The sequence below is a fragment of the Gymnoscopelus braueri genome (assembly GCF_963280865.1).
Source record: "Gymnoscopelus braueri genome assembly, chromosome: 3".
In the NCBI taxonomy this organism is placed as follows: domain Eukaryota; kingdom Metazoa; phylum Chordata; class Actinopteri; order Myctophiformes; family Myctophidae; genus Gymnoscopelus; species Gymnoscopelus braueri.
In genome coordinates this window covers 3,823,542-3,849,096 of record NC_137612.1, presented here as the reverse complement: position 1 = coordinate 3,849,096, position 25,555 = coordinate 3,823,542, and the positions used below count along the sequence as shown (strand labels likewise).

At 44.8% G+C, this 25,555-nt stretch overlaps 1 protein-coding gene across 4 annotated transcripts in view; it reads right to left on the bottom strand.

The window, feature by feature from the left end:
* Positions 1-25,555, bottom strand: part of tasora (transcription activation suppressor a) — a 52,813-nt gene that overhangs the window by 12,425 nt on the left and 14,833 nt on the right. Inside the window, exons 11-23 of one of the 4 annotated variants that reach the window (XM_080424415.1) lie at positions 25,440-25,543; positions 24,688-24,760; positions 24,423-24,497; positions 23,431-23,612; positions 22,381-22,752; positions 21,727-21,895; positions 16,917-17,071; positions 14,886-15,018; positions 14,423-14,692; positions 12,713-12,772; positions 10,466-10,591; positions 7,510-8,627; positions 59-298 (exon numbers count right to left, since the gene is read on the bottom strand). In XM_080424415.1, the coding sequence (XP_080280541.1) occupies positions 59-298; positions 7,510-8,627; positions 10,466-10,591; positions 12,713-12,772; positions 14,423-14,692; positions 14,886-15,018; positions 16,917-17,071; positions 21,727-21,895; positions 22,381-22,752; positions 23,431-23,612; positions 24,423-24,497; positions 24,688-24,760; positions 25,440-25,543 (3,077 nt within the window). The remainder of the gene's footprint in view (positions 1-58; positions 299-7,509; positions 8,628-10,465; positions 10,592-12,712; positions 12,773-14,422; positions 14,693-14,885; positions 15,019-16,916; positions 17,072-21,726; positions 21,896-22,380; positions 22,753-23,430; positions 23,613-24,422; positions 24,498-24,687; positions 24,761-25,439; positions 25,544-25,555) is intronic. The other 3 variants (XM_080424416.1, XM_080424417.1, XM_080424418.1) reach the window with 3 other exon arrangements.

Genomic DNA, 25,555 nt, shown 5'->3' with positions numbered 1-25,555 from the left:
CTGTTCTCTCTGCATTGAAAGCTAGACAACAACGGTTTATGACTGTTATTATGAATACCTTGATGTGGTCATAGTGCATATCATCCTCTTCAGTACTGTGAATGTAGAACTGGACGCCGTGGACGGAGTTCTTTTTCACGTCTTTAATAATCTCCTCCAGGCTGCTGAACATCTCTGGCCGTAGTTGGCTGATCAGGGATCTGATGTCGGGGGGAGCCGGACCCTGACCTGTCCCAAACAGAGACGCCGACCCTGGGCCAGAATTCACATCCCCCTGGAGGCTTCCTCCTGGAGGAAGCTATTGGAATCATAAAAGAACAGTTATTCTCCTGTCTGTGAGTGTGCGTCTATCCGTTTGTGTATGTATTGTGTCTGGGTGTATGTAGTATGTCTTTCAAGGGTGAATATAGCATGTCTCTGTCTGTTCTTTTGACAACTATGTTGACTCAGCAAGAAGGAATGGGATACAACAGAGGGCAGAATTCAATTTAACCCATTTTGGGCGGGAACCAATATTTGTAACTATACCTTTGAGGACGGGAACCCCTTTTGGGGTTTCTGTTGCTATGTACAGTATATAGCAACATACATCTGTTGTAATTTTGGAATAAATATTTTTATGTTTTAAAGTAATACAAGGCAGGTCCACAAATAACGATTTTTAGCAGCCTCTGCTGGTCATTACCGTCACTGCAGGTCGTTCGTATATTCCTGCATTACCCAGAATTCCATTTGTTTTCACCGGAAGACCGAAGCGTTTCAAAAAGCGTTTTTAATTGTTTTATACTATCTGTGGATCGTTTCTCTTAGCCAGTGGAGCTTTAGTTACCGTGAGCTGTGTTTTCTTTTGCTGTGGTTTTTCCATCTTCAAATCCTACAATGTTTTAAAAACAGCGTGAGATTCCTCTTTGTTATTAGCGCGGTAGTTCCTGGCCAAACAGGAAACCGGTGTGGTAGTTCCTGGCCAAACAGGAAACCGGTGTGGTAGTTCCTGGCCAAACAGGAAACCGGTGCATTTCCGTTTCTATTTTCCGGCCGGATGACGTCATTTTCGCGGAGTGGGTGTTGTGAAACATTTGCCACTCACAAAAGATATACAATTTAACTTTAGTTTTTTCTTTTTTAAGTTACTAAGTTACCTAGTATTACTTTAAGTTTTTCAGAAAACTAGAATCGGCCTCAGGTCTAAATGGGTTAAGCAATTAACAATGAAAATAGATGAATCCACACCAGACATAGTGAGGTCCCCACAGGGCCAATCACCACACTGCTCTGAGGTCTGGGGGGTTTGCCCATGGCGCCATACAAGCAAGAACTACAGGTTACAGACGTAACCCCGGTTATTTGAGTATTACAAGCGAGATGTCTCGCTTGTGGAGCTTGTACAGGAGGCCGCCCCCATGGATGATGGCATCGGTGGGCAGGAGGAGCTCATGTGACAAGGGTGGTCCAGCCAATGAATTGTTTGGAAGTGTATAATAAATACTTCTCTGATCACGCCAGCGTGCTCTCCCATAAGCGAGACATTGAGCGAGTAATATGAAAAATAGCTATATTATTTGAGCGAGATGTCTTGCTTATGGGAGATTTCTCACGCCACTTCCTGTCATAAAGGGTACAACCTTAGACCCTAAAATATTTAGGCTAGTTTACTAAAATAATTTGTTTTGCTGTGTTCTTATGAAGAACTCATGCATTAATAATAAATGTAAAGATTTATCTAATTTGCATAATTGATCTGCAACATCTCATCTAAAACACATTTTATATACACATTATATTTGTTAACAATTTATATATTTGGTGCCCTAAAGACATTACTCAGTCTCCAACACCCACATAATCAACATAATTAGTAGGCCCTCTCTACTGCCATGGAGATGGCCTTCTCTCCTTCTGGTCGGTGAAGACCGGCTTGGGGGTCAGGGTGATGGGGTTGCGGCCCTTCTGCTCGTCGGAGATGGTCTGGGCCAGCACGGGGTCCATGGGGGGCAAGGCCACGATGCCCAACTCGGCGGCGCCAGCGACGTTGATGTCAAAACCGAGCTTGGGGCAGCCCCCTGACACGGGGAGGACGTGGCTGCGGGGCGGCCACGCCCTGGAAGCCAAGGACAGGGGCAGTGGAGGAGACCTGACTGACCTCCTCCACAGGCATCTGGAGTCCGCATCTGGCGACGGCCTTCAACATGATGGCCGAGACGGGCGGGAAGAGGTTCCCAGGCTCCAGCTGGAGGCCCAACAGGTATTTCCTGTCGTACAGGCATCTGGCGACGGCCTTCTCAAAGATGGCCGAGACGGGCCCAGGGTAGGGCTGTCACGATAAAAAAAAAAAAAAAGACCACTTTGCGTAGATCTACGCGACTGGCACGCTGCGCAATTATTTAGGTTTGCGTAGATCTACGCGATTGGCACGCAATGTGTTAACTATGCGCAATACCAAAATGTCCCAAGCAGAAATGGATTCTGCGTCAAAAATGACATAAGGATCAACTGAGAAAAGTTTGATACACCCATCTATCAGGTTGCTTTTGCCCTGTCTATACCTTGTGGTCTCCTGACAGGGGCTGAATAATGTGTGGTTTTGTATTTTGAAACAACTTTATTGGAACAAAAGAGGCACATGAGCAGTGTGGACAACATGAACAGTTTTTAACAACTCTTGTGAATTAACTATCCTGTGTCTCTTGGCGCCAGAGGAGCCGTCCTTGACCTTGTCCTCTGGGGCCAGCGAGAGTCCTGGCCTCTTCCCCAAAACACAGCGGGGGGCCTGTCTCCACCCACTCCGCCCGTGGGGACGTGGGTGGAGCTGCAGACCGTTCAGATGTTCCCCCCAGGCTTGACCCGGTTCTCCCTCTGTCCAGGCGCTGGGAGGAACAGGGGGGAAAGTATCATTTGCCCCGCCCGTGACAGGACCTGCCTGTGTCGCGGCGCTGAGGCTTGGGGGGGGGAGGCGGGCGTGTGGCCTGTCTGCGGCTGCCCCCTTCCTCCTGGGGTCTCTCCCCGGAGGCTACCGGGGCTGAGGAGGTGCGGGGGCGGTCAGCCCTGGTCTGGCGGGAGGAGGAGCGCCCTCTGACAGTAGACCTGTCTGTGCGGGGCCTGGAGCTAGGAGGAGGCGTGGGCTTGAACACGGACGAGGCTGCCTCCCACTGGGCCAGGAACTCTGCGGCACCCTGGAAGAGGTTCCCAGGCACCAGCTGGAGGCCCAACAGGTGCTTCCTGGCGTTGTGGGAGAATTTTGCGAGGTTGAGCCACCTCGCTCTCTCCAGCCCGGCGCAGATGTCCATCACCCTTCCCGTCCATTGTGTGACGTGGCAGTTCAGCTGTATGATGAGCTGCACCAACCTCTTCACCTCATCTGCCTGCTCGCCCAGCTTGGGCTTGAGCTCCCCCAGTAGGACGCTGAGGGAGCCCTGGAGCAGCGCGGCCGCGTTGAGGGCGCGGGCAGCCAGGGCGGAAGCCTTGTAGGCCCTCTCTACTGCCATGGAGATGGCCTTCCACCTCTGGTCAGTGAAGACCGGCTTGGGGGTCAGGGTGATGGGGTTGCGGCCCTTCTGCTCGTCGGAGATGGTCTGGGCCAGCACGGGGTCCATGGGGGGCAAGGCCACGATGCCCAACTCGGCGGCGCCAGCGACGTTTATGTTAAAACCAAGCTTGGGAGGGTCAGCATGGTCTTCCCAGGTGGACTGGAGGGCCGCCTGAAAGTCACGGGCAATGGGCAGCCCCCTGACACGGCGAGGACGTGGCTGCGGGACGGCCATGCCCTGGAAGCCAAGGACAGGGGCAGTGGAGGAGACCTGAAGCTCCTCCACAGGCATCTGGAGTCCGCATCTGGCGACGGCCTTCAACATGATGGCCGAGACGGGCGGGAAGAGGTTCCCAGGCTCCAGCTGGAGGCCCAACAGGTATTTCCTGTCTTTGTGGGAGAATTTTGCGAGGTTGAGCCACCTCGCTCTCTCCAGCCCGGCGCAGATGTCCATCGCCCTTCCCGTCCATTGTGTGACGTGACAGTTCAGCTGAATGATGAGCTGCACCAACCTCTTCACCTCATCTGCCTGCTCGCCCAGCTTGGGCTTGAGCTCCCCCAGTAGGACGCTGAGGGAGCCCTGGAGCCACATGGCCGCGTTGAGGGCGCGGGCAGTCAGGGCGGAAGCCTTGTAGGCCCTCTCTACTGCCATGGAGATGGCCTTCTCCTTCTGGTCAGTGAAGACCGGCTTGGGGGTCAGGGCGACGGGGTTGCGGCCCTTCTGCTCGTCGGAGATGGTCTGGGCCAGCACGGGGTCCATGGGGGGCAAGGCCACGATGCCCAACTCGGCGGCGCCAACGACGTTGATGTCAAAACCGAGCTTGGGAGGGTCAGCATGGTCTTCCCAGGTGGACTGGAGGGCCGCCTGAAAGCCACGGGCAATGGGCAGCCCCCTGACACAGGGAGGACGTGGCTGCGGGGCGGCCATGCCCTGGAAGCCAAGGACAGGGGCAGTGGAGGAGACCTGACTGACCTCCTCCACAGGCATCTGGAGTCCGCATCTGGCGACGGCCTTCAACATGATGGCCGAGACGGGCGGGAAGAGGTTCCCAGGCTCCAGCTGGAGGCCCAACAGGTATTTCCTGTCGTCCAGGCATCTGGCGACGGCCTTCTCAAAGATGGCCGAGACGGGCTCAGGGTAGGGCTGTCACGATTACAAATTTAAGTTGCCGATTAATTGTCACTCAAATAATTGCGATTAACGATTTAATTGTGTGTTTGGCGTTGAACATTGAAACATACGAATAAAAATGTCATTTTCTGTTTGCCTTTTAGGCTTCGTAATCAAACATTGCACAGGGCAGATGTGACAAATAACTTAAATATACAAAGAAATTATTGACACTTTCATGTAAAAAAATTGCAGAAATAGCGGATCTACAAGCTTACAACGCGTCACGCTGTAAGCTTGTAGATCTGCTATTTCTGCTTTTTTGAATATTTGAAAATGTGTGAACATTTTTCGACATGGAAACGATTATGACGATTATGCAAAAATAATTGCGATTATCTCAAATAATTGCGATAAGACGATGATGTAATAACTGTGACAGGCCTAGCTAAGGGTGGCTCCCGGTGCCGGTCCTGCTGGTGGCGCTGGGGGGGGCGTCAGTGTCCGCATCTCCATACTCTTGGAGAGCGAGCAGGCCTGACAACCCAGACAGGAGGGGGGAGCCAGGCCAGGCCGTCGCCCCCAGGCTGGACCCCTGCAGTGGCTCCAGGGGCGGTGTCATGGACAGGGCTCCTCATGACGACCTCCCTGGAGTCTGCAGTGGTGGAAAGTAACTAAGTACATGTACTTAAATACTGTACTTAAGTACAATTTTGAGGTATTTGTACTTTACTTGAGTATTTCTAATACTTTTACTTCTACTCCACTACATCTCAGAGGCAAATATTGTACTTTTACTCCACTACAATTATTTGAAAACTTTAGTTACTAGTTACTCTTCAGATATAAACTATGATATAATGAAACATACATTAACCACTTTAGCCCTATTTTATACCTAGGCTATTTGAAAATAGCCGATCTACAAGCTCACAACGTTGTGAGCTTGTAGGTCTGCTATTTTCAAATATTTTGTACTTTTACTTTTGGTACTTTAAGTCAGTGTCTATCAACCTTTTTTGTGCCAAGGCACACCTGGCATAGCCAAAAAATCCCAGGGCACACCTAGATATACGGTGTATATATATATATATAGAAAAAAAGCAAATGCAAACAAATATTTCTGTTTTTGCATTATTCAGACATGCAAACTTGTAGCTTTTCAGCTTCCACTAGCCGTTTTTAATCCAAATAGGGCAATAGTGTGACACCTGACCCGAAAAAAACAGCATTTTGTCACCTTTTCACCTCGGGGCTGTTTGCATGCCTGATTATTATAAATGAATATATGAATATATAAAAATTTTTTTTTTTTTTTTTTTTTTTTTTTTAATTATATATTTTTAAACCTTCTTCAAACGGCGCGGCACACCTCAGCAGTAGCCCCGGCCCAAAATTGGGACGTTTGCCAGGGTTGATATACACTGCTTTAAGTACATTTTGATGCCAATACTTTTGTACTTTTACTCAAGTACATTTTTTATTCTGGAATTTTACTTGTAACAGAGTATTTTTATATTGCAGTATTGGTACTTTTACTTGAGTAAATAATTTGAGTACTTTTTCCACCACTGTCCTGGAGAGATGTTGATTCTTCCTCCTCCTCTTCGGCCGTCGACGTCCTTCGTCCAGGCAGGGGAGGTGACAGCCTGGCCATCGGGGAGGAGGAGGAGGAGGGAAGAAGGCCGCTAAGCTGCTGTGCCTGGCGAGCACCGCCAGAAACGGCAGCAGGTGGGCAGTGGGGTGAGCCGTGGTGTCGCTGTGGGTGGCTAGTACCGCCACCCACAGTGGCGGCGGCCGTAAGGGGGGACCGTGATGGCGCTGTGGGTGGTTAGGTCCACCACCCACATGGGCCGTGGTCAAAGGTGGGCCCATAGTCGGGCGCTGCGAGCGGTGGGCACCGCCGCTCGTAGCCGTTGAGGCCGAAGATGGGGGACGGGAGCATAGCACCCGCTAGCTTCGTAGGCCCCGCCGTCTCCGTGGTGTGGCTCAGGGGAAAAGGCCGGATGGCCAGCGACGAAAAGCAACTCACCGCCGGCCTGATCGTCAATCCGCTATTGTCATTCTGCGCTCTGGGTGTCCATGATTTTTATCATTAAACCAGATGATATGGTAGCATACTAGCATTGCATCACTTGCTAACATCTATATGCTAAAGCTATACAAGCACACATACCTGAGATTATCCTGTTATTATCCTGTTCAGTCAAATGTGCAACTTATAACTTCACAGCTGTCTCTGGCCAGTGACCATGTTGCTGTGACCGCCCCTCCAGAGCATGGAAAAGCAATAGCGGACGATGGGAAAAGAAGCCTGTCCTTCAACCATTCGAACCAATCATCAAAAACTAATGCTAAACACCCACATTCCAACGGGTAGATATAGGACTCGGGTCAAGTCAAATTCAAGTCAAAATCTTTCGCAAGCGCAAGAGATAGAGTTAAAGATTCAGCGCTGCAACAACTTCATCCTGGGGAAACACACACACGTACATATATACAGTGTTTGTGTATATATATATATATATATATACACACACACACATATCAGGCATGCAAACAGCCCCGAGGTGAAAAAGGTGACAACATGTTGTTTACTTTCGGGTCAGGTGTCACACAATTGCCCTATTTGGGTTAAAAAAGGTGACTGTAGCTGAAAAGTGACACTTTTGCATGTCTGCATATACAGTGTGTACACACACACACACACACACACACACACACACACACACACACACACACACACACACACACACACACACACACACACACACACACACACACACACACACACACACACACACACACACACACACACACACACACACACACACACACACAAAACTAACGAAGCACACACAAAGAAGTACAATACCTTGTGAAGACTGTCATTATCTGACATCCTGACATCACCAGCGTTGGTGCTCTTCTCAGTTTGTCTCGACAAACTGACCTCATCCTTGTGTTGTTGTGGTAGCCGGTGAGTGGAGGTAGTTCCTTGGTGGTGAGGTCCAGATAAAAAAGACCCTCCCACACTTTTAGTGGAAGAATCATAGGCAGCCGAACAGACAGAGGTGCTTGAGAGAGGAAGAGAGGGTGAGGGGTCCCCGTTGTAAAGTTCTCTGTCTATCATGTCATTTTGCTGTTGTGAGTCCGTTCTTTTGGCTAGCGAAGGGGTTTGCCCGACAGACGTGACAGTAACTGCAGTAGAACCACTACAGTTAGTGGTATTAGCTTCAGTACTGGATACGTTAGTCGTAGCCGCCCTGATGCCGGCCACAAAGACACTGACACTGCTTGCCAAAGTATCGTTAGGTTGGTTGCTTGGCCACCTGGGCTCTAAGTCCTGGACTACGCTATTCATGCTATCCCGTAGGGAGCTAACGAAGGGCTGAACAGGGATGCCAGGGATTTTGCTGCTGTAGAAGGTAACATACTGAGAAAATGGAGCTATCGTCAGATGTGTCTGAGCCAGCCTGGCGTGTTTGTGTAGCGTAGCATTATTCTGTTGCAGGGAGGCATAGTTTGTGCTCTCCTCCTGCAGGAGGTGCTGTATCTCAGAGGAGAAATTTCCCATGAGATCCTCTATGATGCCGTCAACATTTCGGGGACAAGGAGCAGCAGGAGTAGGAGACGATGGAGGAGAGTCATCTGACACTTCTATCACTTCTCCTCCCCCTCGCTCCTCATCCGACACTTCTATCACTTCTCCCCCCCTTCGCTCAGCATCTTCAACCATATGCGCCTCCGCCTCCTGCTCTCTCGCCTCCTCGTCTTTCTCTCCCTCTTGATTCCTTTCTTTTCCATCTACTTCCTCATTCTTCTCCAATTGTTCTCCTCCTTCTACCTCCTCCTTCCCTCCTTCTGCAACCTCTTGTTTATCCGGGGTGGGTTGAGGAGATGGGGTTAAACTCCACTTCTCTGGAGTTGGATGGATGGATGGAGGGGCAGGTGGAGGGATAGATATCTCACCCCGGCTCTCCTTTGTCGCTTCTGCAGGAGACAGATTGTTAGTTGTAATGTCACTGTTATCGATGTAATTCTTTAGCCAGGTACGGAGCTAATATGAGTTGTCAAATGTTTATGTTCTTAGTGGGGGTAGGTGCACTGTTTTAGCGTGCAAATGTTTGTCAGGTTGCTTATGCATTATGGGCCATTAACTTTTTTTTCCAGTTTTAATTGCCAAGTTGTGTATATGTTACAGGGAAATTGGAAAACCAGTGAAATTGAAAAAGGAGCGCTCGTTTTCACCCCCCCTTGCTTCCCCCTTTGTTATCGATTCACTTTGATTGCGACTGGTGACGTTAATCTGTCTATCTAATCAACACACCTGTTACTAGGCAATTTTGTAGAACCAACACTAGAGGGCAATGCAAGCCACACTAGAGCACCCCCCCCCCCCCCCCCGCCCGCACACACGCACGCACACTAATTAAGAGTGTCGTGGATAGTAACCCATGAAAAGATCTATTCTCCCCCTATCGGTTTACAACTCGGACGGCACTGACTCCGTCATGGACAATAACTATTATCACCATCTCGCGAGTTAAAAATACAGCGTTACTCTGCTCAGTTTGGCTAACCGCTTCATTATCCAACCTGTCATAGAATATTTCTCTCATATTATCCATTTTATTTTCAGCGCTCCTCAGCGTTCGCCTCGCATCAAAGCCCCGCCTCGCGCCGAAGCCCCGCCTCGCGCCTAAAAACAAGCATTCCGTTCCAATTTCCCAACGAATGCCAATCTCCCTGCGACATATATATATGTATATGTATCAAATATACATCGCACCGCCGATCCGACTAATATGGAGGGACAGGGTGGTTTTGGAGATTTCCAGGATAATATTCCTCTTCTAGTCAAGAGTGTCGTAAAAGCAATGATCTTAACATTTTGAGTCGTGAATTGTAAAGAGTTTGATGGTGTGCCAAATATAGCTAGCAATGGACAGGGTTGTAGTCAGTGGTGGAAAAAGTACTCAAATTCTTTACTTAAGTAAAAGTACCAATACTGCAATATAAAAATACTCTGTTACAAGTAAAAGTCTAGAATTCAAAATTTACTTGAGTAAAAGTACAAAAGTATTGGCATCAAAATGTACTTTGAGTACCAAAAGTAAAAGTACTAAATATTTGAAAATAGCCGATCTACAAGCTCACAACGCGTCGCGATGCGACGCGTTGTGAGCTTGTAGATCTGCTATTTTCAAATAGCCTAGGTATAAAATGGGGTTAAAGTGGTTAATGTATGTTTCATTGTATCATAGTTTATATCTGAATAGTAACTATTAACTGAAGTTTTCAAATAATTGTAGTAGAGTAAAAAGTACAATATTTGCCTCTGAGATGTAGTGGAGTAGAAGTAAAAGTACTGAAAATTGGAAATACTCAAGTAAAGTACAAATACCTCAAAATGGTACTTAAGTAAATGTACTTAGTTACTTTCCACCACTGGTTGTAGTGCAATTTCAGACAGTGTGTCAAACACGACAAACACAGAGCAAGTGCACGCTAAAACAGTGCAACCACCCCCACTAAGAATTTGACGAATCATAATAGTTCCGTGCCTGGCTTGCAGAATTACATCGATAGGTGACCAGAAACGTTGTAACAGCGGCCGAGACCAATACTTATGTGGCTGAGTCATGGTGACATGAGCGTGACATCAGAGGTCTTCCCTTGAGCCAATTTTAATATCGGATATTACATTCATCATGAATGCCCTTATCTTGCCAACTGTAAACAGACTTTAATGTTCAATTTACTGTAGGTGCAATTGCCCATTCTAAAATGCTAGTGTTCGTTATAATATTTATGAGGTTTCTAATCACCTGACAGCAGGTGGAGCAGCTTGACGGCAGCCTCAGGGCTTTCACTCCTCAGGTCAATGTCCGTCAAACCCTCTGAGCCAATCACAGACAATAAAGAGCTCAGGGGGGAGGGGTCTGGGTTGTTCTCTGGTAAAAGGAGATATAAGGAAAGAGAGAGACATAGCGAGAGACAAAGCGGGGAAAGAAAGAGAGACAGAGAGCTGCTGTTAAGAGTTGCACAATTGATTTGAGATATATAGGCTATATGACACAGTATCAAACTAGAAAAGGGCGCTCTGTGGAGCCAATATTTCCGCCAGGCTGGGTTTACCTAGCCAGGTCTGTGTAAGTCATGGGTTGCATTGCAGTTAAACATTAGGCTGTTCCGCTCTCCCCTGTCTAGGAAACATCTTCATGAAAACAGTGGGACTGTGGGGGAAATGCCTGTCCCTTGGACAAGATTAGTGGAATGGCCACTTAACACTCTCACCGCCAGGCCCGTAGCCTACGGGCCGATAAATCCAACTGTAAAGCGCCGATCCCGTAGCCTACGGGCTGTGGTGCTTTTTCCTTTTTTTCGATTTTTTTTTTTTTTTTCAATTTTCTAGTACGGCACATTTAATAGACCGCCGAAGTCTGACGTCATTTACACATCCTTTGTTTGTCTACCTGGTTCGCAGTTTTCCACCCCCGTTCTGAATCCCATAGACGTATTCAATATCGCGTCAAATAAGAACTGTGTTCCAAAAATAAACAAATGACCCCGGCGTGTTGACTCTTATGGATATGAAGCATCAACTGACGGTGAGAAAACGCTAATGTTACTTCCGCCGAATTAGTTACATTTTCGCCAGAAACAGACTGTATCAAATATAAGTGACTGACTATCATAAACGATACAGAGCCTCCTCCCTGACAATAACGCCGACACGCGGTGTTTATTTTTGGACCACAATTCTTATATGAGACGATTCTAAGATGACCCAATGTTATTCTCCATAGAGAAATTACTTCCGCAAACCTGGGGATGAACGAGTCACGTCAGGACTTCGGTGCTCTATTGTAACACCACCGGAAATGGAATTATTCTGGATCACGTTTTGCCGATCCCATAGGACTCCATTCTAAAGCGCACACTGCAACGCCATTTTCTTCGATTGTAGTTTTTCTCCTCGCTGATCACTGTTTAACCTAAACCGTTCTAACTACAACATGGATGCCCCGTTTGACACGTGGTTTGGACTGGTACACGCAGGGAGATCTCCGCGATGTTTACAAACAGTGCACAGCTCAATCTTAAGGATTTTAACGAGGTCTATGGCGACGTGAAAAAAACAAAAAACAACAATAAAACGTTGGCACTGGTGAGTACATTATGAGATTAACCTCTGGCGGTCAATGTGTTAATGGCCTGGAGGTCTGTTAGAGTGGGATCCTATAGACCGCCGAAGTCTGACGTCATTTACACATCCTTTGTTTGTCTACCTGGTTCGCAGTTTTCCACCCCCGTTCTGAATCCCATAGACGTATTGAATATCGCATCAAATAAGAACTGTGTTCCAAAAATAAACACATGACCCCGGCGGGTTGACTCTTATGGATATGAAGCATCAACTGACGGTGAGAAAACGCTAATGTTACTTCCGCCGAATTAGTTACATTTTCGCCAGAAACAGACTGTATCAAATATAAGTGACTGACTATCATAAACGATACAGAGCCTCCTCCCTGACAATAACGCCGACACGCGGTGTTTATTTTTGGACCACAATTCTTATATGAGACGATTCTAAGATGACCCAATGTTATTCTCCATAGAGAAATTACTTCCGCAAACCTGGGGATGAACGAGTCACGTCAGGACTTCGGTGCTCTATGGGGAGACACAGCGCCCCCCCCCCCGGTACCAATAGTAACAGCACAATAAGCTGATCTGTCACATTTTTCATGGGCGCAACAGACATACTGCTCATCCTACAAATACATGTTCCTTACAATTGGGGCACCATTTAAATTAAAATAAACAATATAAAAGTTATTGCCAAGAAGCACTTTTTAAGTTTATATACGTATATTTATACAGTATATACAGTACGTGTGTGTGTGTGTGTGTGTGTGTGTGTGTGTGTGTGTGTGTGTGTGTGTGTGTGTGTGTGTGTGTGTGTGTGTGTGTGTGTGTGTGTGTGTGTTCCATGGGTGGTTGGATGTCACAAATGTAAGGTGTTCAACACCAATACACACACAAAGGAGTGCCTGATGGACAAGTACCAATTTCTTGATTTCTCTCATCAGCTGCGGGTAAGCAGGGCGAATCCTTGACATCAGGCCCTATAATACAGGAATTAATAATGGGAGGGGGGGGGGGGGGATTAACATCAAATAAGGTACAGCAGGAAAGAGAGCTCATTGAGCCATTTCAGTGATGAACCTGTCCATCTTATTTTAATGAGAACATATGAACACAGAACTGTATGAAGACAAGCAATTTAGAAAACATGAGACATACATACAACATGTATGTATATCAACTCATACAACATGTATGCAGTGGTGGAAAAAGTACTCAAATTCTTTACTTAAGTAAAAGTACCAATACTGCAATATAAAAATACTCTGTTACAAGTAAAATTCCAGAATAAAAAATGTACTTGAGTAAAAGTACAAAAGTATTGGCATAAAATTTACTTAAAGTACCAAAAGTAAAAGTACTAAATATTTGAAAATAGCCGATCTACAAGCTCACAACGCGTCGCGATGCGACGCGTTGTGAGCTTGTAGATCTGCTATTTTCAAATAGCCTGTGTATAAAATAGGTCTAAAGTGGTTAATGTATGTTTCATTATATCATAATTTATATCTGCAAAGTAACTAGTAACTAAAGTTTTCAAATAATTGTAGTGGAGTAAAAGTACAATATTTGCCTCTGAGATGTAGTGGAGTAGAAGTAAAAAATATTGGAAATTGGAAATACTCAAGTAAAGTACAAATACCTCAAAATTGTACTTAGGTACAGTACTTAAGTAAATGTACTTAGTTACTTTCCACCACTGCATGTATGTATATATCAACTCATTTTTGAGCCATAGTTTTTGAGCTCTTCTGTATAGAGCGCAACCCTACGATGATCCCACTACTTCTTGTCCTGGGTCACATACTGACGGATGGGACAGGATACAGTCCAACTGAATTATGGGTAAAACAGACGTCTACTCATTGCCCCTGTAGCCACTTGAGGCCTAAAGGGTCAAATCCCACTAGAGCCCTCTTCTGTCTTCCTCTCAACTTCCCCAAAGTCTATCTCAAAGTATTCCTTCATACATTTGACTTCCCAATGCCTGTCTCAAATTATTCCTACACGCATTTATTGTGCATGTACTGTGTCTCGTGCACTCTGTAGTACTGCGTAATACTGTACCGTGTAGAGTGGTGGAAAGTAACTAAGTACATTTACTTAAGTACTGTACTTAAGTACAATTTTGAGGTTTTTGTACTTTACTTGAGTATTTTCAATTTCCAATACTTTTACTTCTACTCCACTACATCTCAGAGGCAAATATTGTACTTTTACTCCACTACAATTATTTGAAAACTGAAATTACTAGTTACTTTTCAGATATAAATTATGATATAATGAAACATACATTAACCACTTTAACCCTGTTTTATACCTAGGCTATTTGAAAATAGCAGATCTACAAGCTCACAACGCGTCGCAGCGCGACGCGTTGTGAGCTTGTAGATCGGCTATTTTCAAATATTTAGTACTTTTACTTTTGGTATTTTAAGTACATTTTGATGCCAATACTTTTGTACTTTTACTCAAGTACATTTTTAATTTTGGACTTTTACTTGTAACGGAGTATTTTTATATTGCAGTATTGGTACTTTTACTTTAGTATAGAATTTGAGTACTTTTTCCATCACTGACCGTGTAGAGGGAAACGGGGGAAGGAGAGGCTGAGAACAATGCTACGTTACCTGCAGACTCCCTGGAGATCAAGGAAGTTGACTGCTGCTCATTAGCTGGGCTGGGCTCCTCGTTAGACGGTCTGATTTCGCTAGGGGTGACAGTGAGCTCGTTAGGTGGCGGGGAAGGGGTGGGAGAGGGCGGAGGGCTGGGCACGGGGGATGGCGTGGGTCTGGCTGTCGGCGTCGAGACAACATTGGCTGCGGCCATGGCAACGTGGTGGCAGCGCGGGTCCTGGGGGAGGTCGCTCTGAATGCGGTGATACGCCTCTAGTTTCACACCTGGCACAAGGACAAGGACAACATACTTGGAAGTTTAAACAACAAAATATAGGCAGAATGACAGGCAAACTGATGGGTAGACAAGGCAAGGGTATTCGTATTGGACATTTTAACATCAAGGCAATCAAAAAGCATTGGTAGACAGACAGGCACCATTAGTCAAAGATAAACAGACAAGACAGTCAAGACAGACCTGTTATGGGGATTAGAACCCAGGGGATCTCTGGTTGTTCATCCGCCTCTTTTCCTCGCAGGCCAGACTCTCCACAGTGGGAGCCAGGACTGAAGCCTTCCTCCAAGCTACTAACACTGCCTCTTGTCTGTTCCTACACACACACACACACACACACACACACACACACGCACGCACACACACACACACACACGCACACACACACACACAGATCAGATAAGGATGTATTCATTTCACTAGTTCAAGCCTATCCAGGACTGAGACAAACCAAGAACTCCCACACACACACCTGTATGAAAACTAAAGGGTGTAGTAGTGATCCCCAAAGGGGATATTACTTCTCTGCATTTGCTGCTCAAGTTGAGTGCACAGGGGAGCAATTAGGGGTTCAGAGTGTTGCTCAGGGCCACCACGAGTCGACACAAAGCCTGGAGGAGCTGGGGTTCAAACGGGAGACCCTTCCAATTCCCAGACGGCCGCTGTACCTCCTGAGCCATAATTACACTAGACGCTATTACAGTGCTATTACACTAGCCGCCTTTTTGTCAGTGAGAGGCTCCTTTTTCTGATTGTTTTCAACAGGTTTGAAGCATTTGGCTCACTGCTTTATGTTTTTATGTGTAATAATAACATACAGTCAGTTAACCCATTCAGACCGGGAACCCCAATACGTAAAACAATACCTTTCAACCCAGGAACCCCTTTTGGGGTTGTTGTTGCTATGTACAGTATATATAACAACAAAGTTTTTGTAATTTTTTTAATTTGTTTTTCAGAAAACTTCAGGTCAGGATTTAGAAGGTGTTTTTAGAATGGGCCTCAGGTCTAAATGGGTTCATTAATTTTATTCTGTGTTAATCTAATTGCTGTGAAATTTCACCCGCTTCCCTTCCAGGGAATGCCAGCCTGAAAATACCCGTCACAAAAACCCTCAGTGCTGTCCAGTGTCCATACATCATATTTGGGATGTCTTCCAAATACAATGTTACTCACCGATCAATACTACAACGATACACCCCAGGCTGGAAGGACCATTCAGGGCTCTTTTGAAGAAAAGCGTTCGAATGCGGCTTTATTTGATTACAATTACAAAGAGATCAAACCCTGTAGTCGCGAGGAGGTACATGCCAATATAAACTTGGAATACAAGCTCGGTTAATTCAATGTCTATTGCTGAAGAAAATCTTCAGAGTAACAAGTCCAAGGCAAATTTTATTTCTATAATTGCGGATTCGTAGTAAAGGTCCAACAAAAAGATGTCTTAGGGCCTGGTTATAGGTCTGCATAACCACATACTATGATAATGGGTAATGGTAATGCAGTACTCTGACAACAGGTACTGCATAACCGGAGGGGTGTGCATTCCCACTCTCAACGGGCAGCGTCCCAGTACAATAAACCACAACACTGTTAACACATTGACCGCCAGAGGTTAATCTCATAATGTACTCACCAGTGCCAACGTTTTATTGTTGTTTTGTTTTTTTCACGTCGCCATAGACCTCGTTAAAATCCTTAAGATTGAGCTGTGCACTGTTTGTATACATCGCGGAGATCTCCCTGCGTCTACCAGTCCAAACCACGTGTCAAACGGAGCCGCCATGTTGTAGTTAGAACGGTTTATGTTAAACAGTGATCAGCGAGGAGAAAAACTACAATCGAAGAAAATGGCGTTTCAGTGTGCGCTTTAGAATGGAGGCCTACGGGATCGGCAAAACGTGATCCCGAATAATTCCGTTTCCGGTGGTGTTACAATGAAATGTGCCGTATAGAAAATTGAAAAAAGTTTTTTTTTTTCGAAAAAAATGAAAAAGCACCACAGCCCGTAGGCTACGGGATCGGCGCTTTACGGTTGGATTTATCGGCCCGTAGGCTACGGGCCTGGCGGTGGTAGTGTTAAAGGTCAGAGTTTTTTGTTATTCGTCACATGTAGCAGACGTTTTGGTACCAGGTGGTCATGAATGACGATGATGAGCCGGACCGGAATTATTGGTTATTGAGGAATTTCGCATCTCTAGTTGTTATGGTTACCTCCAGCTCTTCTTGTGTCCTCAGGTCGAGGTCACAGTTGGTGGGCAGTTGCAGCCTGGTGGCCAGCCTGTCAAACGTCCAGGGGTCACTGTTCTCCTCTGCCTGCTCCTCTGAAGGGCTCTGAATGGCTGTTCCCATGGTGGCCTGGTTGAGGGCTGTTGGAAGAGACAGACATGACTCACAGAGCAGGGTCCATATTTATCGAGCGTCTCAGAATCACTCCCAGCAGGAATCACGCTGGAAGTTTGACATGGACGCAAAATCCAATCATTTGGGATCATCAGGATCCCCATGGGAATGGCCTGGCTTCAATGTAAATCTTGGATTTCATACGGCCAGCTGTGGGCAGTTGTCCATGATGTCAGTCGTCTAGACTGTCCACTTCCAACATAACTATTTACATGGACACTAAATAAAGTTATCTGCATTTGCATGTCCCAAAGCATTTTTTTTGCATGTGCATGTTCCGCCAGTTAACCTAGATTATGTCCTGGGACCAATATTTGAGTTTCTGCTGTTCTATTTATCGGTAACCACATTTTCGAATGACACGACAGCCATTCATGAATTTATGCACATTAATGAAGAGGTAATAACCTTCATATGGGACTATATGAAGAAGAGGTGACCAAGCAGAGCTCCACTTAACGTGTGAATTGTGATTGTAGCTACTCTACAAACGGACTGTGCAGAATACCGGGTGGTTTTAAAATCTATTTGGGATCCACAAGGATACTGTCAAAAAACTTGTTTGTTTTGTGAGGGCACGGTGAACGAGCCATTTAAAGAATTGGATCTGTGTACCGGAGGCGTTCTAGATTGCCAAAGGGTCTGAGGCGCGAACGGCCTTCTACCATGCCGTTGAAGGCACAAGGGGGCGGGGCTGGCGGGCTAAGTTAGTGCAGTGAGTGGCAGTTGGGGCAAACGCAGTCCCCACCAATATTATTTACGATTCTGTGCCTATCGGTACATAACTCGGACGGCGCTTAGTCGACTAGCAGACCATCGGCCGGTCGTCGCGGGCACTCGCGCCTGGAAGCGCTCGGGCGCGACTCCTCGGCCTCAAGGTCTGCTGAGTCGGCGCGCCTCCGTCATGGTCCAAAACTATACTTTATCGGCGAAAAAAATAGTCTGCGGTTGTTTGAAAAAGTATTGTCCCAAGCGGGAGTCGAAACCAGACTCCCAGAGGTGATGGATCGGTAGTCCAATGATTAGCGAGGTGCGCCACTGAGGCCGGTGCTGAAATTGGGTATTCGGGTTGTATTAGAATGTGACGTCCTAACTCTTCTATTGTAGAGGAAAGAAGTCCCCGACCGCGCGCCCGCCCAATAGCTTCCCCTTGTGCCTTCAACGGCATGGTAGAAGGCTGTTCGCGTCTGAGGCAGCGCATCACATCCCCCAAATTATAGGACCGTTGCATATATTACCTATCCGTCTCCTGCGGTAGATAGTCCAAGCGTGTGAAAGTACATGCGTGGATTGTAGTGCATGTGTAATATGCGTCTGGAAAGCCCCAACGTTTGAAAATGATACCAGCTACAGTATATCAGGCACGCGGGAGTGATAGCATGTATGCCAGCCTTGTGCCGCGTGCACATGCTGTAGCATAGTAATGGAATCTATTTTTGCCTAATACGCGCACATATACTGTGCGCGTATACTTTAGTTTTTAATAGTTTCTTCTGATATACTATTCATTTGTTACCGTTACCACCACGTGGGGCAAATGTGCCAAAATAATGAAGGAATTCCAATCAGAGAGAAACGATCGGAATAACTGTTTGTATGCTAATATTTTCTTGTTGATCTAATCGGATTATGTAAAGTTTTAAACAGTCACTCACAACACAACTGAAAATGATTTCCGATCAGACCGGACCGAACATTCTCTTCCAATTGAGGTGTTTACATGAGGCATTTATATTCTTATAGAACTATCATTTCATTTCACTACTAGAATTGGAGAGCGTGTATTTGTATATGCATTTGCGTACCCACAGCACACCAGTTGTCCAATTGCCTCCAAACTTATTGTCTCCGCCGAAGGTGGAGAATATGTTTTCGCTTTGTGTGAGCAAACATTGTTAGCCAAGCTAACATTGGGCAAGCTCCACGTGACACGTGTCAATTTGTTGACACCAATGCCTCTGATTGGCTAGAGGGACGCGTGACGAAATAAAATTCTATAAATAGGTGTGTCACTTCAAAAAGCCCATACTTTTTGAAGTGAGGTAAAACAGGATCAATCAGACTTGATTGGAACAGTACCTTCAGTAAGTCCAAGTCACCCGTCTGTGCGTGTGTGTTTCCCTCTGAGAACACCTAACATTGGTCAAGCAAAGGCGCAGAAGGCCAAAGCTAAGAAAGCATACTCATCTACAATTGTAACGTAGAAGAGGACTAGAGTTGAAATGATCCCACAACAAAGCCGAACTCTTAATACGTGTCAATATGTTGACATCAATGTCTCTGATTGGCTAGAGGGACGCATGACGAAATACAATCCTATAATAAAAAGGTGTGTCACTTCAAAAAGCCGTTTACGTTTTTGAAGCGAGGTAAGACAGGATCAATCAGTCTTGATTGGAACAGTATCTTCTAGTCCAAATCACCCGTCCGTGCGTGTGTGTGTCCTCAATCTTCAAATTTTTTTTCATCCTATCTTTTTTTAAACATCTCAACTATCTCATTAGTTATTGCTATGATAATATAATTGCTATAGTCTGCTGGCGGAGACTTGTGCTCCGAGGAGCACATTTTCTAGTTATATATGGGTCTGGCCAGGATACTTTTACCCCTTTAAATTTGCATACAATTTGTGCAATTTGCAGTCCATTATTGACTCATATTATGACCACTAGGTGGCCCGCCCTACTGCGTGCATGCGCCACCTACAGGGGGTTGCAAGGTGCACATGCCCCGATTCACATTCACAGGGCTGCAGTGGAAATTGAGCTTCAGGTTCCTTTTGGTTCACATTAGCGAGGAGCTGAGTTGGACACCGTTGTTAAAGGTGTCATGACATTCATTTTCACTTTTTTTATTTTCAATGTTTTATTTGGGGTTTTATGACCTCAATTACACCCAAAAAACCTGAACTTAGAACATTCAGTGGATTTTCTGTGGTCTGGGGTTTTCTGAATAATTAGGCTGAAAAGTAATCTGAGCTTGGCCCTTCGACAGTGAGGTCACAGTCGATTAATCCCGCCCACTCTCCTCCTCGCCCCTCCCCTCTCCTATCCTTTCCTTTGGGGGGGGCGGAGCAGAGGCGATGATTGACAGGTAAAATCCCTCACCAGCGACACCCGCAGGCAAAGATTTCTTTTTTCATTGCAGTTGAAAAGGCTTTAGAAATGCGAGCGAAAAACACCTGCCATTGATCACTGGAATGGAATTTTCACTTAAAACTTTTTGTACACTTTTGAAGGACCAGGACAAAGACTTTGAATGTGGTGTAAAAGTGAATGTCATTAAACCTTTAAGGTGGCTAGACAATGGCTAACTGCTTGGTATGGAAGCCGCAAGCCAAGGCTCTACACAGGGTGGTTAAAACAGCACAGCACATCACCAGCACTGAGCTTCCAGCCTGGGACCTTTACACACACACAGACGGTAGCAGCGCCAATATTCTGTCCTGCTGGCTTTCTCAATCACCATCATCAACAAAGGTCAAGGGGCAAGAGAATGAAAGAGTTGGCATCTACCTGCCTCATAGCCAACTCTGCCTTGCCCAGGGGACAGAGAACCAGCAGCATGAACGTTTCTATTGTAGGCGATGAGGAGGGAATAACTGACAACCTTGTTTATAAGGAGCTGCTTCAGTGCTCTGTAAGTGATTCAATCAAACACATCCTATATTAACCCATTGATACCTGGAACGCATCTGTGTCACTTTAGATTTCTTTAGGCTATTCAAAAATAGCAGATCTACAAGTTCATAGCGCGGCACCGAGTGCCGCGCTATGAACTTGTAGATCTGCTATTTTTGAAAAATCGAGGGAAAAAAAAAATGGTTTTTTTTTTCAATTTTTTTTTAGGATTTAGAAGACATTTCTAGAATCTTCTCAGGTCTTAAAGGGTTAAAATTGGCTTAAGGGAGGACGGGCCGCCGGGCGGACCTCTGACGTTTTGTAATAAGTTTGTATTGATAATAAAATCACATTCTGTATCCATAACAAATTCTCTTATGACATCTGGTAAGATTTCAGCCCCGATCAGAGTCCCATTGACTTCCATTAAAAAATAAAAGTTCACAAAATATAAAACATGATGTGAAAAGAAATGGTGTAGGTACTTCAGTGGACTACTATGCTGCCCAATGTTCCCTCTGGGGATCAATAAAGTTCATCTTTATCTTAACCCATTAAGACCTGGAACTGTCATTTTTAGATTTGAGCTAAAAAGCATTATTTTACACTTTGGGCTATTCAAAAATAGCAGATATACAAGCTCATAGCGCGGCACCGAGTGCCGCGCTACGAGCTTGTAGATCTGCTATTTTTGAAAAATCGTAAAAATGTGTGCAAATCTTCTGAATATATATATTTTTAAAGCGAACATTTTTAACTCAAATCTTTGCTTCTGGGGGTCCCTGGAACAAAATATTTTGATGGGGGTCCGCGGCCAAAAACATAATTTTGGGGGTCCTTGACATGAAAAAGATTGAGCACCACTGATATAGAAACATACGTTTTTCAGAAAACTGTTGAGATTTAGGAGACATGTAGAATCGGCTTCAGGTCTCAATGGGTTAACCTATCTGTCTCGCCTGGTATCCTGTCTCTCTCTCCTGGTATGCAGTGTGTCTCACCTGGTATTCTTTCTTGTCCACCTGGTATTCTTTCTTGTCCTCCTCGTAAGTATTTTACAGTTCTCTCCGTCACCTCTTCCTCTTTCTTCCTCTTCTTCCCCTCCTCTCCCCCTCCCTCCTTCTTCTGGAGTGACATCATTGTGTCCATTATTGTCTGTAGCAGAAGATCCTATAAAAACACAACACACGAGCTACATGTTACCACAATCACTGCCACACCTCATGTATTAATAACAAACTGGACAATTTCTGGACAGACAGACAGAAGAACAGACCTACAAAGTGGCTTATACTACCTTCTTCATGTGTAACACAATTAGTTCAGCACTCTAGTTATTGATGGGTGTTTTCTTGTGACGTTATCCTTCCCCTGACTCCTTTTTTTGTATCCCTACCCTTGCTGCATCATTCTGTATCTTAACTGCTGTGGTGTTTCTAGCAGCACATCAATAAAGGTCTAGTCAGTGTATCTATTATTGTAATTGTGTATCACCGTCTAAACATGATTCTAATGCATGTTTAATATCACTGCACTCAGTCAGGAAGACGTGAAGCACCAAAATGAATACAATATGAATTCCCCTTTCAGTTTGCCAGCCGAGAGGAAGGAACATTAGCAGAGACGGCGGCAAGAAAACGCAAGTAAACTCTCACCAACTGGGGACCAACAACCAAAGGATTTAAAACCTTTTGAGCGTTTGTCTGCTCCTGCATCCTCTCCTCCTCTGCTCCTCCATTACTTCTTCTCTCCCTCTCCTTTTCTACTTCTGCCGCCCTCTCCTCCGCAAGCCTGCTCCCCAGCCTGGCTGCGTTTATCCTCTTCCTATCCTGCTCCAGATAGTCAGTTCCCAAGGTCGTGACGAGGAGGTTCGTGGCACGGGCCACAGAGAGTAGGTAGAGAGTTGGTTGGTACAGGTAGTTGCGCAGGTATCCCTCCATGTTGACTTTGTGGTGTTTGGGAGCCGGGAACAGTTTTCCTCTTTCGTCCAGCTTGGAGTCATACTCACCCATCGGGTAGACACGGGTCTGCTCGTTCATGAACACATATGCACAAGTAGGCAGAAATTAAAAACTATTATAATGAATATTACTGTATGAATATTAGTATTATCATTACTACTACTCAGTGGTGGAAAGTAACTAAGTACATTTACTTAAGTACTGTACTTAAGTACAATTTTGAGGTATTTGTACTTTACTTGAGTATTTCCAATTTCCAATACTTTTACTTCTACTCCACTACATCTCAGAGGCAAATATTGTACTTTTACTCCACTACAATTACTTGAAAACTTTGGTTACTAGTTACTTTTCAGATATAAACTATGATATAATGAAACATACATTAACCACTTTAGCCTTATTTTATACCTAGGCTATTTGAAAATAGCAGATCTACAAGCTCACAACGCGTCGCATCGCGACGCGTTGTGAGCTTGTAGATCGGCTATTTTCAAATATTTAGTACTTCTACTTTTGGTACTTTAAGTACATTTTGATGCCAATACTTTTGTACTTTTACTCAAGTAAATTTTAAATTTTTGATTTTTACTTGTAACAGAGTATTTTTATATTGCAGTATTGGTACTTTTACTTAAGTAAAGAATTTGAGTACTTTTTCCACCACTGTCATTACTACTACTATTACAATGGTTATTATTGTTGTTAGCCCATCATTGTCATCATTATTTATTAAATTATTACCAGTCCGTCTTTGAGTCCAGAAAGGTAGTCCGTGGCGTGTTTGGCGACCCCAGCAGAGAGATCACTGGGGGGGTTGGCCCGGGCCTTCACCAGGGCATGATGTAACGCTGGCAGGAAGGTAGACAACTTACCAATCACAGATGGAGTCCCAGGGGTATCATGGGAGGAAGCGTAGGGGGACACTACCGGAAGTAACAATTTCAATCAGTTTATATCCACAGATATTAGTAACCACACTCATATTTTTCCATTTAAATACCAGTTGTCACGGTCCGAATGCAAACCTGTAGAACAGTTAGACATGCTCTTTGGACAAATGTCATTAAAATACATTAGTTAGTGGTGGAAAAAGTACTCAAATTCTTTACTTAAGTAAAAGTACCAATACTGCAAAATAAAAATACTCTGTTACAAGTAAAAGTCCAGAATTAAAAATGTACTTGAGTAAAAGTACAAAAGTATTGGCATCAAAATGTACTCAAAGTACCAAAAGTAAAAGTACTAAATATTTGAAAATAGCAGATCTACAAGCTCACAACGCGTTGCGATGCGACGCGTTGTGAGCTTGTAGATCGGCTATTTTCAAATAGCCTATGTATAAAATAGGGTTAAAGTGATTAAGGTATGTTTCATTATATCATTTATATCTCAAAAGTAACTAGTAACTAAAGTTTTCAAATAAATGTAGTGGAGTAAAAGTACAATATTTGCCTCTGAAATGTAGTGGAGTAGAAGTGAAAGTATTGGAAATTGGAAATACTCAAGTAAAGTACAAATACCTCAAAATTGTACTTAAGTACAGTACTTAAGTAAATGTACTTAGTTACTTTCCACCAGAACAACACCAAACTCTCTGTACTGGTTTCTGAACCCTATCAGTCAATTTATAGGCCGACTGGTTTATGTGTCATTAGGCGCCTGCACAGTAAAGTCATCTGTATTAAATCAACACGATTGTGCAGTGTGTACGTTATAACTTTGGTGCTGCTCACCAGATCTGCCCACATCTCTGGACTCTGGGAAAACGAACAAAGCCTGCAGGGCCCTCTTCCACCCGTCTCCTCTCTCTGGAAGTACAACATAGTGCATTATTTATCATTATTATATTATAGCAGTATGTTAAAAAACAGACACACATTAAAATATGGGAGCTAGAGCTCAGTGTAAATTTAAGTATTCTCTCTCTCTGCAAATACTAGACAAGACAATAGAATGGATGACACAGGAAAGACAGAGTCCTGTGTTGGGATGTCATACCAGTAGGTGAGGCCATCTGTTCACTAGACAGCAGGAAGAGGACGCCTCGGTCCTTCAGTGTTTCCACCAGGACCTGTAGACACACGGGACACTCTACTTAACACATGAGGTACAGTACATGCGTATATTAATGAGAATACCTACGGCCAGCCAGCAACAAAACTTCACCAAGACTCATAGTTCTGCAACTTCTGATGGATTTCTTTCCTAACTGGACCACAAATACAACTGGTTTTCTATCCTACCAGGACCTCAAGTACTGCTGGTTTTCTATCGTAACAGGGCTAGTACCACTAGCACTAGTGTCCCAGGTGAAACTATATATATATTTTTTTATTAGACCCTTACCCCTCTACAAAATGGCACAGGAAATAACGCAACATTATTCAACATTAATCTGTTATTCTCAGAATAGAATATTTACAGTATCTGTTGACGGGGGCCCAGCTTGGGTCAGCAACAGAGTATTAAGGTAGGGCCCTATAGTTTGTGATAATAGAATCACAAACTCATTCGTATAAATGAGAATTAAAAAAGATCTATGTAACCCCAGTATCAAATACTATTTACAACACACATTTTGGGTTATTTATACTGACAGAGTGTATTCTATACCCTCTCTCTTGCTTCTTTACCCTCGGCTGCCTGCCATTTCCAGTAAAAGTCTGCATGAAGTTCTTTACCTCTGTATGTATTCTCTGCCTTTGGTTCCATCATTATCTACACATCGTCGGTTTAGTCCCTGTACCCACCAATTTGTGTTTCTCCAACTGCTGTAGCAGCTTGCTTAGGTCACTGCCTGACTTGCTTCTCTCAGTCATCTCCAGAAGGCTGCAGAACATGTCATTCTTCACCACTACGAAATACA